Consider the following 12,851-nt stretch of genomic DNA (forward strand, 5'->3'; position numbering starts at 1 on the left):
CCTGTCAGCCATCTGCCCCACTCCCTTTAAAGTCCTGGGAATTTTTGAAATTGCACTTCCTGCTTGATCAGCGTGGAGAGCTCATCTCATCTTCCAGTTGACCATAGCAGCTCCATGCCCCAAACGCTTTCCCACTTGGAGCACACCGGAGCTTCTGGATCTGATCAACATTTGGGGAGAGGAGCCTGTGCAGTCCCAGCTCTGCTCCAGCCAAAGGAACTATGATACCTACGGTCTGATTTCTCATTTAATAGCAGAGAAGGGCTATGAACAGGACACGCTGCAGTGCCATGCAAAAATCAAGGAGCTTAGACAAGGGTATCAAAAGGCTAGGGAGTCAAACTGTCACTCTGATACAGACCCAAAGACCTGCTGCTTCTGTAAGGAGCTGGAAGCCATCCGCAGTGGCGACCCCACCTCCACCGCCAAGAGACCCATGGATACCTCCATGGGCCTGGAGGCAGCGGAAACCGGAGTCAACCCTGACGAAGTCATGGACGAGGTCAAGTTGGTGGATGCACGTGCAGTGTCTAAGCCAGTAATGCCACTTTTAACTGAACAAGTAAGCTGAACAATCTGAATAACCAATTATAATTTAAGATTTATTGTATAATGTCCGAAGACAAATAAGTGCAAGCAACAAGACTATAATGTGTTTTGCAACCATTCTGACATCTCAGTTTACAGCACAGCTGATACTTTGCTGATCCAGACCAAAGCAAGCTCTTGCTTTAAAATAATCCTTTCCTTATTACATCATCACACACATTAAAATCATACTGTTTGCATGATATTTGACAGGGTCACAGTTTACAGCCTGTGATTCATATTTGTTTCACAATACTTTTATTACCAGATCAACGGGAACACAGATGCATGCTGTACAGTATGTGTGTCATGAAAATGTATCTATAAGCATCAATAATTTGTTTAAGTAAAACATCATTTACATATAGTTTTGGCCCAGCTCTCTCACAGTTAAGGTATTTCTGTACTAGCTGTGAGCATGTTCCCTGCATGAGCAGACAGACACATTAGCTCTACTTGAGATAGTGCGCTTAAAAAAAGCCATGTGGCCACAATGGCTTGGGCTACCTGCCCAAATACGTACGTACCCAGGGAGTCAGGATTGATTGTACTTTGGCAGTGAGCCTGAAGCATCATGGCCACACTGCTATTTTTAGTGCACGAGCTCAAGCAGAGCTAATGCATGTCTGACTACACGGCAGTTGAAAGGTGCTTCCGAGGCAGGGTGACATAAAGGCTCAAAAACTGAAAATGGTAAATGTAAGGCTACTTGCATTTTAAGCTTAATATCCCATTATAGCCCAAAATATCAATTTCAGCTCTTCGAAGAAAAATCTATCCAATGCATGTCATACAGGGCTTTTTTCAGGCAAATACTGAATGTTAAGAGTTTACCACAAGTCTGAGCAAAATAGAACAGCATTTTAAAACCAGCCATTGGAATTCAGGGAAAAAGTCACCAAAATATCCAGAATTTAATATTGTATTTTTCATGTGATGATAGTAAATACAACTATTTAATATTTTCACTTTAAATAGACTGCCCAGCACCACTTTAGGAGGACTAGATTAGGAACCGAAAAGCAGCACATACTGCATTACAATTTCAACACAAAGTACTTGTACAAAGCCCAGTGTCCATTGTTAAACTAGCTAACACAAAAATATACATCTCTTTGGCCAGAGGGGAGATTTCTAGACGTTTGGAGAAATGTCTGATTAAAATAACTTGTAGAGCTGTCCCAAATATCAGAAATAGGGGTTGGTGCAGGCATCACTCTCAGATGCTGGTTCGACTCCTTGGGGGGAAAAGTTACTCTTGATCACTAATTACAACAGTATTACCTCTTCTCTTTGTCCACAGACTAGCATGGTCCATAGTGTTTATTTCCATGGAAAGAGAGGAATAGTGTTCCACTTGTAAGACACACAAGATAACTAAAAGCTAGCGACATCAGAAGAATGTTGTATCAGCTGAAAAGGCACCAGCAAGTCGAAAATCCTCTTTTGTGATTACACTGTACATACGCTGAGGCAGTGGTTTAGAGTAAGGTGCAGGTCTGGGTACAGATATACGTAGTATGAGCTCACGGCCTGCAGGTGCTGGGAAATCTGCAACTGCTCCTAAATTCAGTCTCCGTTCATCTGATGAGCCTGACCTCTTCAGTTCTTCATCAAGTGGAGTCATTGCGGCAACCTTAAACAGAACCAGAAGCTTCACTGAAGGGCAGGTTATTCTTAACACTAACATCAGAAATTATTTTCAAAGAGAAAAACAAATTACCACATTTTAAACACCAAAAGGCTACATGTAGACTCATGGAATGGTTAAGGAATAGCACTGCTCACGCTCAGATTGTGAACCCTATACATGCAGCTGGTAAAGCCAATCCATCTTTCACGTGTTATACACTAAATTTTGACACCATGTGGGTCAAGAAATCTGAAGAGGAAAAATGCTTAACTCTCTTCAGTTAAGGCTCACTGTACTTCCCTTACTATTCAGGCATGTCTGCACAGGGCTACAAAAGGTCTCCTATTGAAGTATTAGTACCACTACACAGGTCACATGCTAGAGTGCACTGAAACCCTGCCCTCCCAGACTCAACAGGTACGTCTGCACAGCAAAGACAAACTCGCAGCTGGCTCATGCTAGCTGACTTGGGTTTGCGGGGCTCAGGCTGCAGGGCTGTTTCATTGCTGTGCAGACTTTCGGGCTCAGGCTCCAGCCCAAGCTCTGGGACCCTGTGGGGTGCAAGGATCCCAGAGCTCAGGCTCCAGCCCAAGCCAGGAAGTCTACACAGCAATGAAACAGCCCTGCAGCCTGAGCCCAAGTTCACTGTGTAGACATGCCCATAGAGAACTCTCTGCAAAGTATCAGATTTTTACTGGCCAGGAAGTGGGATTACGTGGTCCCATAGGAGGGCAAATGAAATACAGCATAGCTAGCACTATTTTATGCTTGTTGATCCCAACCAGTGAACAGAATGTTTACGTTTACTACAATGGCAACATCCATTATATTTGTAACATGACAATGGGATGCAAGTGAAAAGCTTCTGCTTCATACATTAAAGAATTAACTTCTCGTATTTAAACTTCATTGGATGAGATGTTTAGTGTTTTTACAAACTGTTTTTTCACATCTATTAAGTTTCAAAAGTCTGTGGATGAGCAGAAGCCAGTTTGAAAGTGAGGGGAGAAAATAATTTTTATGCTTAAGATATGTGAACCGCAGTGCAAATCATAACCTGCTGTACTATATCTACTCAAAGGTTATGCTCTATGCCCCTACATGAAGCTAGGAAGATGAGCAGGAAACAAAGGACAAAGGCTAGTTACCTCATCAGAAGATTCAGTCATCTTGAGAAGGGATGAGAAGAGAACCAGTGATGAAAGATAGAAACAAAGGCAAGTCAGATAACTTACCAAGTTTAGACAGAGATTTTAGGATTGTTTTAAAGACAGCATATATTGAATTCAAGAGTGTTTCTGTCATAACTATTATGACAAACACATAGCTTGAGAACAAAACACATGTAAACACACACTGTTACACAATTTATACACAGGAGTCCAGGGTCAGAACTTAGTCTGTCAATCAGGTTCTATTTACCCAAGAAGTAGCTGCTGAAATAATTTTTTGAGATGAAACTTGCTATTTAATAACAAGCTATATTTTTGTTCCCAACAATAATAATAACAACAATAAATAATGATAAAGTTTCAATTAGTAATGCCTCCCCGTTAGCAGGAGCTGGGATGTATCCTCTGATTATTTCTGCCTGAAAGTAGTCAAAGCCTGAAATTTATGTAGATCTTCAATACTAAACTTGAACAAACATTAGAAATTTCCACTGGAGTTTTGGAACTACTGAATGATGCACTTAATCAGATGTCTGTCAGGCGGGCAAAGTGTACAATATTACAGCATACAGGCATGCTTTGTAGCCAGATTACATTTTGCAATATTATATATATAGGTGGGCCTTTTTCAAAGAAAACATTGTAAATAAAAACAAGAAGCCTCATATAAAAATGAAAAAAATACAGGAGGGAGTACTATTATATTTGTTATATCTTCAGCAGAATTCATTTGCATAGGGAAAATCAGATACAACAAAGTTAAAGTCCTTTAAGCAAATCTCAGCATGTTAAAGCAGAGATTTATTTTTATGAATTAATAAGAGCCCATTTCTATAATCCCAGTTCACTAGGTAAGAAATCTTTCAATTATTAGCTAATTATTACAATAATGTTTTTTAGAACAAAAACAGAACATCTGTTACACTACTCTGAGATGGGGAAAAAAGTTAACATTGCCACAGCTTACAATATCAGTTTGTGGCCGGCAACATAAGAATGCTTGGCAGTATCACTAAAGAAGAATCAAAATGAACCCTTATTTTTAAGAAGACTGATTAACAGGAAGAGACAGCTTTACATTTGAGAACTCCAGGATTGCATTGGAGAATACAATCTGCTTCTACACTGAGTTACTCCTACTGAATATGAATACTATTTTCAAATGTGTTCCACTGCATTTAAAAAAATTGGGAGAAGTTTAGAAGGAACTTTAGTATCAGAAGATTAGTAGGAAGTTTAGTATCTGTTCGATATGAAGTTAGTTTATGCCCAACAAGAAAACAATTGGCAGACACTGGAGAAGATCTAATAAATTTATATACAAAGAGGCCAGTAGGGCTGTCCAGGTGCAGTTTCATCACCTGTCCGAGCCATAAAATCCTGACAATGAAAAAATATAGTGCAGGAACAGGCTATGGATATCAATGTGCAAATTGCACCTTTTAGCACACCGCCAATATAACTGGTCAAAGGTAAGAAGCTGGTTCATTCGTCTTGATACACATTTAATATTGCTTTATAATCTAAAAAGAAGCTACACCTTTGATTGTAATGATGCACAATTTCCACATTCATGAAATTGCAAAATTCTGTACACACTTAAATTTTGTCAAACTGTTCTGCCAAGAAAACGCAGTAAGGCACAGTTGTAACAATGCAACAGCCATAACTGTCCTCAGAATAAGATCAAGTTTAGGTCATCATATTTTAAAAACCATTACCATGTTAGCAAAAGAAGGGGAGCAACCTGCAATGAATTATAGTATCAGAACTGAATGGTTTCCCAAGAAGAGACTGCAGAGGTAGGAAAGAAAATGGGCCAAACTACTGAGTATTTTATCTTCTTGCAAATCACAAGGGCAAGATCAGTCACTTAAGATACTGGGCTAGATTTTTTTAGCTTTTATTTTTGTGCCCACATATTGCAGAGCATATTATTATAGGCTCAAAGGGCCATTCTACTGTGAAAGTTACTAATTAAAAATCGTGGCAGCTTACCTATCAGATCTGCTCCCTGCAGGTTCTGAGTCATATTCACTTTTAGTGACAAAAACACATTTTTACTTTTTCCCCTATTGAGTCCTACAAAGCCAACACAGCTACAAGAGAGAGAGCGGGGCTCTTCATTCTTGTGCATCATCAACAGAATTGTTTACTAAGCAGTCTCAATCAGAAATACTTGTGCCAATCCACTGAGACAACAGAAGTGCAGAAATGTTACAAAGAGCAGATTCTGGCCTGCAAAACTTTTATTACCAGTGATCAGGTTAAAAAAAAAAAAAAAAATTGTTTTTAACTCCGAACCCAGAAGAGTTTGCAGGGCTTGAAGTAAAAAATCTTGATTTATAAACTGAGCACATCTGAAATGGAAAGCTAGATACAAATGTAGAATCACATAATGGCATTGTTAGTCACATTTCAAAGTGAGCATCACTTTAAGATCGTTCAGATGTCTGTCTACCCCACTGTATCTACGGTCTTATAATATCCCATGGCTTTCTTTCTCCTTTCTTTATGCAGTTAAAGTTCTGCTATTGCCAATGTTTTTTTCACTGAAAAAGCCTTCATGCATATTTATAAAAAATGCATGCCTATTTATAGATAGAAGAAATCAACATCCCATGGAAAGTTGTTGCCTCATGTTGTCTAAATTAAAGGTATCAGAGAATCGATTGATAATTCCAGTTTACCATCTGGGCATTCACAAATAACTTGTGAATGATACTACCAGCAGGTCCTCTTCCTGCACCGATGACTGATACTTCTGGCTGCTCCACAAGACAATTTACAAACCTGGCAGTACAAAATAATGAAAGGAAGGGAAAAGTGAGCATCCAAGTTCTTAACTGTATCAGTTTGTGATTATTTTGTCATTAAAACTTCAAGATTGTTTCCTGTAAGAACTACAAATGCTCCCCATCTAGCTTGAGTGTAAAAACAGTTCTAGCACTAAGAGCGGTATTAGGCAGACACACATTCAGAATTAAATCTGAATGTCCAGTTTAGGAACTCACTATTTTTCCAGTATTATACATGACGTTATATTACCAGGGTTTTTTTTCAGTCTTAAGCCTTGGATCTCTCATCTGTGGTATACACATCTGTCCCTCTACTTCTTTCACTCCATCCCAACAGGGACTGCAATTCTATCCCCATTCCTAGTCTCTCCCCCAGGCTGGAAAAGGCATCCCCTCCTATGCTGCTGACTCCTAGTTGCCTCATATTAGAATCTCCCTCCCTGTTAGCTCCCAATTTTAAGGAGGTATCAAGAATCCACAGTTGGGGAGAAGTACGTACATTAAAAACACAGGATGGAAATTAGGAGAATTTATAACAAGGAGACAGGGAGCTATTCAAGAATGACTCCTCCAAAAAGTCCCAACACCAAGAGTGAAGGAACCACATCTCATCCTAGCATAACAACCACCTTAACCCTAAGAATTTAGCCTTTTCCAATATTTAACTTTTTAATATTATATATTTAACCAGACTAAGAGATAAACAATCATAGTGAGAGGTGGTGAACAGAAAAAAAATCATTGGCTAACTGGTTCCTATTCACTAGTTTTCTTATAGTGCCTCAGTAGAGAGCTTCATATTAGTAAAGATAATAATGGGAGAAAGCAGTTCTTTTGGATATTTCATTCTACATAATAATACCTGGCTCTTATATAACATGTCTCATCATTAGATCTCAAACAACATAGGGAGTTTAACTTGTGCACTTTCACACGCACAAAACAGGCTACAGAGACACTAGATACTCTTAAACACATTTATATAAAATAAGTCCACATCACACAATATTTCCAAAGAGCTGGATGAATTACACTATATTAGGCATCCCCAAATGCCTAGGACAGAAAGTCTCTAGAAATGTTTCCACTTACAAGACTTATAAAAGTCATTACTCTTTGAAATCTGTGTCTCAGATGATGTGGTATATTGGGGTTTCTTGGGGATCTGTATTATCATGACTACTTCCCATCAGCATCTGTCTAAGCTATGGAACGTAGGCAAATATGGAGATGAGCACCAAAGAGAGTAAACTAATAAAGTATCAGTCACCTTTCCAGATCTTCTTTTTCCTCCTCCTGGTCACATTTCTCTATCCCAAATTTTGCTTTCAGTGACCTTGCCCTGGCAATGGTAGCTTCTGCACTCATAACATGAGCAATGATTTCCTGTATGAGAGTGATTTGGGGGGAGTGGGAGGGAGAGAAAAACAGCATTTAAAAAAACACTCCTATGGACAATTCTGAGATCTGCAAAGTTTTTAGCTCTGGCTAACATGAGAGGCTTACTTCCAATTTTTTGTCCTCTGGGTTTGGAAATCTTAGAACTTTACTGGAATGAGATATTATCTGCTTAATAATTTTCTTAACTGAAGGGATATCTTCCAGTGATTCTAAAAAACAATAACAAAATTTTAGTCATAGAATCATCATTGCTCTTAAAAACGTGTTAATTAATTATTATATGTTATTTACCTTCTTCCTTTACCTTGAGTACAGCTGCATGGATGACACAAGGCAAAAGATGCCTGGCAAGGTCAGCTGGTTTCTGAACTGCAAGATAGTGAAGCACCTACGGTATGTCAAAAAATTAATACATTACGACAAAATTCATTTCACAAAAATCAGATTAAGCATGACTGATGAGCACCAAAGCTTAAATTACAAAAACAGAACATTAAGCTGCACTCCACCCCACTACAACATTAATGAGATAGATACAAGAATCATTAGTCTCAAAAGTATGATATGATGTTAGTCCTGATGACAAAAGCTCTATAACAAAGCTCTAAAAAATATTCCACAGGGAGATGGGACTTAAGTCTCTGTCATCTGTAATTTGTGATTCTAACCCCAGTACAAAAGTAAGCAAAGAAACTACAAATAATGAATATTTCAAGAAAATAAAGCACTGAACTTAATCAAAACTTTTTTTCATTTATTAGAAATGCAAATAAGTCCTTAAGTATTACAACATACCAAGTTACAGTCAGACTCTCTTTTCAAAAGGCAACTGCATCATTTATACACATTTCAGAAACTATTCTAAGAACAGTTATACTGTAGCAAAGAAGCAGTCAGTATTGTTCAAGTTAGCACTCTGAGTAATGCTAGGGCATTTGAGTAGAACAGTTTAATCATTAGAACAAACTTAAAATATAATGCAATTACAGGTACTGATTAAATCTTTCACAGTAGACCATTATATGTTTAGTAGGGATCACAGACCAGAGTACCGTAACAGAGCTTTTTACCTTCTCGGCCTCTCTGGTGTCATCAAACAGTCGCCTCTGCCTCCGTGCTGGAACTGGCTTTGCTGTCTCCCATGCCTCTACCCACATGTTACTAGGAATTTTCATTCGGGCACTCAGTTCACCCTTAAGTACTCTATTCCCCTTTTCATCAAGCACTTCCTCTTCAATGTAATCTCGAGGAGAATACCACCTCACAAAATCCTCCAAACAACAACCAGGGTTAGCTGCCTAGAATGGAAGAAAAAAAGAAGAAAAATATATTAAAATTAATTTTTTAGAGAATTTCTCCATATACAATCTGGTTGGCAGGGTAGTGTAATTTAGTGGACTGAGCTATGGGCTAGGAGCTAAGAATTCATGAGTTCTAATCACAAACCACCAACTCACTGTGTCAACACCAGAAAAGGGTCACTAGAAAAGCACTGAACATTCATATATTAAATGGTACACAGCAATGGAAAGAAAACAATGAAAAAATTCAGCCTTTTATTTTTAGAAATCAGTACAGGTTTACCAGTTATTTCAAGCAAGCTCAAAATTAGGCAGTTGGCTCGTCAATGATCCAAAAGAGATTTAATACATGTGATTCACATAAGCATGAGAAACAAATTTTTTGTGATTTGGTAAGAAAAATAGACCCCTTAAACTGGAGATGAAAAAGTCATAGGCTGCATTCAAATACTTTCTAAACAAAGCTTTGTTTTGATTACAGAAGCAGGTGGCATATAACACTTGTCTTAATGCCAATAAAAGCGCTGATGTCTAGTTGCCAACTAACTTCATTTTTTCATACCAACTCATTAAATGAGAGCAGCCCATTAACTTTTGTTTTACAAGTCAAACTCTCCCAATAATTTATAAAGCCTCATTTAACAATAGCATAATGGTTGTCCACACAGTAAACCTGGCCATATCAAATGTGCCCCATCTTCCTTTAAGTCATATTTTACATTCCTACTTTAGATTTTCAAACAGCTTGTGCTACAGAAGTTACTATGAAGTGTTGCATTCCCAAGTAGTTTGATACATCTACCTACCATGAGCTACTTATCAACACTCAAAGATATAATGGTACAATTGTAGTCTTCCATCATTCAGGTAATACATTCTTGCACAGTAATATTTAAAATTCATATTGTGCTTGCATCAGAGGATCTCAAAGTACTTTACTGAGCTGGGTAAGTAAATAAGTAATTTCCCTTTTATAGATGGTGAGACCAAGGCAGAGAATGTAAGTGATTTACTCAAGATGTTAGAAAAATCAGTGGCAGTGTGGTGAACAGAATCTAGGCCACTTGACTCCCAGTACTTTACCTACTGAACAGTGTTGCTTCTCATCTACACATTAAAATTATTCCTCTCCCTAAAGTCTGCCAAAGCGTGCATCTTTTCAACAAGCTGAAATGTACCCTGAAATCGTCATTTAGGAAAAGAATAGCGAAGTTAAAAACAGACAGCAGAGAAAGAAAACAACTGTCAGCAGATCCTTAAAATTGATCATCTTGATCAATTATCCCAGCTTGCTCATGTCAAAATAATCCCAGAGAACTCCCAGAATGTTCAGTGCTTTTTTATAAGGCATATACCTTAAAAGACTCCATATCTGACAGTAAGCAAGCACTCTGCATACGTGCTCGAAGATGAGCTCCTTCGGCCGAAGTTCCCAGTTTAGCCAATACTTCAGACTGTTCTTCCAGAAGATCTTCTGTCATGGGTGCTGGTTCCTGTAATGTTGAAAAAGACAGAGGGCTACATTCACAAAAGGACTTCAACTAAGTCTACAATTAAAATGCCGCCACAGCTGCACCAATGCAGTCCTTCAGTGCAGACACTTGATACAGTGACGGAAGGGGTTCTCCTGTCACTGCAGGTAATCCACTTCCCTGAGGGGCAGTAGCTTGGTCACCGGAAGTATTCTTCCATTGACCTTAGCACTGTGTACACCAGGAGTTAGGTCAGCTTAACTGTCTCTCTCAGGGGTGTGGATTTTTCATACTCCTTAAAGATGTAGCTACGCTGATGTAACTGTTCAATGTATACCAGCCCTTAGGCACCTAACTGGAACTTTAGGAACCTAAATCCCAGAATTAGGCCCCACTGGGAATCACAAAAGAAGAGGTTAGTCACCCTGTGCAGTAACTGTGGTTCCTCGAGATGCGTGTTCCACTCATAGTGCACATACACCTTGATCAGAGATTTTCATTAGCAGCATTCTTTCGGCCTGCACACGTGCCACTGATATTCTCATATCTCACACCAAAGGTATATCAGGCTATGCTCATGAAATGCCCCCTTAGCACCGCCACATCTAAGGAGAAACTCTGAAGCAGAGGGGAAGGAGGGCAGGTACTGGAACACCCATAGGGGAACATATCTCAAAGAACCACAGTTACCACACAGGGTGAATAACCTCTTCCATGAGCAGTGTCTCTATGGGTGCACTATTCCTGGTGACTCCCAAGCAGTATCCCCAGTAGGAAAAGAAGGCTTCTGAAAGGAGTCCATCAAAGAAGAGAGAACCGCACTGCCAACTGCAGCATCAGATCTGGAGGCATTGACCAGGGCATAGCACAGATTTGGGGGATAGGAATATTTTAAAGAAGAGCCACAGATGTAGGCTGTGATATAGCTGAGTGTTCCGAAACACTGCTGAGGCTGGAATGTCAACACCTGGTAGCAAGTTATAATACACTTGGAAATCCATTTAAAGAGTCTCTGGGTAGAAATGGCGGAACCCTTTGATCTGTCTTCAATCTAAAGAAATGGTCTGTTAGATTTATTAAATGGTTTAGTTCTAGCCAGATAGAAGAATAACGCCTTCCTGACATCTTGGTTGGAAGTACAGTTTTGGAAAGAAAACTGGCAGGTATATGGTCTGAATCGTGTAATTCGGAAGTTTACTTTAGGGAGAAACCTCAGATGCATCCATAAAAACATCATATCCTTGAGAAATGTTGTCAAAGAGAGGGTCTGCCGTTAAGCCCCTAGTCTCCCCAACTCTCCTAGTTGAGATGACCACCACTAAGAAAGCTGTTTTCCTTGATAAATTCAATAGGGAGCAGGTGGCCATTATTTCAAATGTGAGTTTTGGGAGGCTCTTGTGAACCAAGTTCGGGTTCCAAGCAGGTCCCTTTACCTGTGCCAAGAATTTCCCCAAGCCTTTCATAAATCTTGCAGTTGTGGGGTGAGCAAACAGAGAGAACCCCTCGATAGTAGCATGGAAGGCTGTTAGGGCTGCCAGGTGAACTTTGAGGGAATTAAGGGACAGTCCCGATTTCTTAAACTGTAACACGTACTCCAGAACAAGATGAAGCAAGGCAGATTCAGGAGTAGCTTTGTGAAGTTCACACCAGTGGCCAAATCTTTTCCACTTTTGGAGGTAAGCAGTTCTGTGGAAACTTTTCTGCAATTTAATAGTACATGCTGTACCTCCGCAGAACAGGATGACTCTAGTTCTGCAAATCACCTAGGAACCAGGCTTTGAGATGAAGAATGTCCAAGTTGGGATGTATCAGTCATCCATCATCCTGGGAGAGGAGTTGAGGGATGATTGGGACATCTGTCGGAGGATAGAGAGCGAGGTGAAACAGATAAAGGAATCACACTTGCCTTGATCACATCAGGGCTATCAGTGACTCTGGCCTTGTCCTGTTTCATCTTGCTTATCACCCTGAGAATGACAGCTGTTAGCGGGAAGGCATAAAACATCCACGGCAGGAGGAAGGCATTCCCTAGTGAAGTGTGACATAATCTCCAACCCATTCCCTTGAGCAAAACAGGTTGCATTTTTTGTTTGTTCTGGCAAACCCCAAGTCTGAAAGATTCTGAGTAGAACCCGGTGTGACACGCTGTACCCCATGTACACCCTTATAGTGTGATTTCTGTATCATTCATGTTCACCCTTGTAGTGTAACTGTATTGTCTAATGCAAAGTATGTCATGTAAGGTGTTTTTGGAATGCTCATGACATACTGAACATCACTGTTATGGTAGTATGTGTCCTGCAATATCATACATATGTGTAGATATGAATCTCTGCTATGTCATATCCCCAAACGTGTGTCTCACATGGCTTGGATAGATGCAGACAAACATAAAGCTGTGGTTCCACGCCCAGCAGAGGCATGCATACAGGAACAACGGACTGGCCTAAGCACCTTTGAGCACTTTAGCTCAAGAGGGAAAAATC

At 39.6% G+C, this 12,851-nt stretch overlaps 1 protein-coding gene across 4 annotated transcripts in view; it reads right to left on the reverse strand.

Moving 5' to 3' along the window:
• Window positions 1-583: 583 nt before the first annotated feature.
• Window positions 584-12,851, reverse strand: part of RAB3GAP1 (RAB3 GTPase activating protein catalytic subunit 1) — a 52,533-nt gene continuing 40,265 nt past the window's right edge. For 2 of the 4 annotated variants that reach the window (XM_067549529.1, XM_067549531.1), the window contains 8 exons: window positions 10,249-10,386; window positions 8,663-8,890; window positions 7,884-7,980; window positions 7,698-7,801; window positions 7,462-7,577; window positions 6,084-6,186; window positions 3,370-3,390; window positions 584-2,224 (listed from right to left, as the gene is read on the reverse strand). In XM_067549529.1, coding sequence (XP_067405630.1) covers window positions 1,982-2,224; window positions 3,370-3,390; window positions 6,084-6,186; window positions 7,462-7,577; window positions 7,698-7,801; window positions 7,884-7,980; window positions 8,663-8,890; window positions 10,249-10,386 — 1,050 coding nt within the window. In that variant the 3' untranslated portion in view covers window positions 584-1,981. Of the gene's footprint in view, window positions 2,225-3,369; window positions 3,391-6,083; window positions 6,187-7,461; window positions 7,578-7,697; window positions 7,802-7,883; window positions 7,981-8,662; window positions 8,891-10,248; window positions 10,387-12,851 lie in introns of those variants that run through there. The other 2 variants (XM_067549530.1, XR_010919895.1) reach the window with 2 other exon arrangements.

The sequence above is a fragment of the Emydura macquarii genome, unplaced genomic scaffold (genome assembly GCF_026122565.2).
Source record: "Emydura macquarii macquarii isolate MOO-44397 ecotype Brisbane River unplaced genomic scaffold, CSIRO-AGI_Emac_v2 contig_1253, whole genome shotgun sequence".
NCBI lineage: Eukaryota > Metazoa > Chordata > Testudines > Chelidae > Emydura > Emydura macquarii.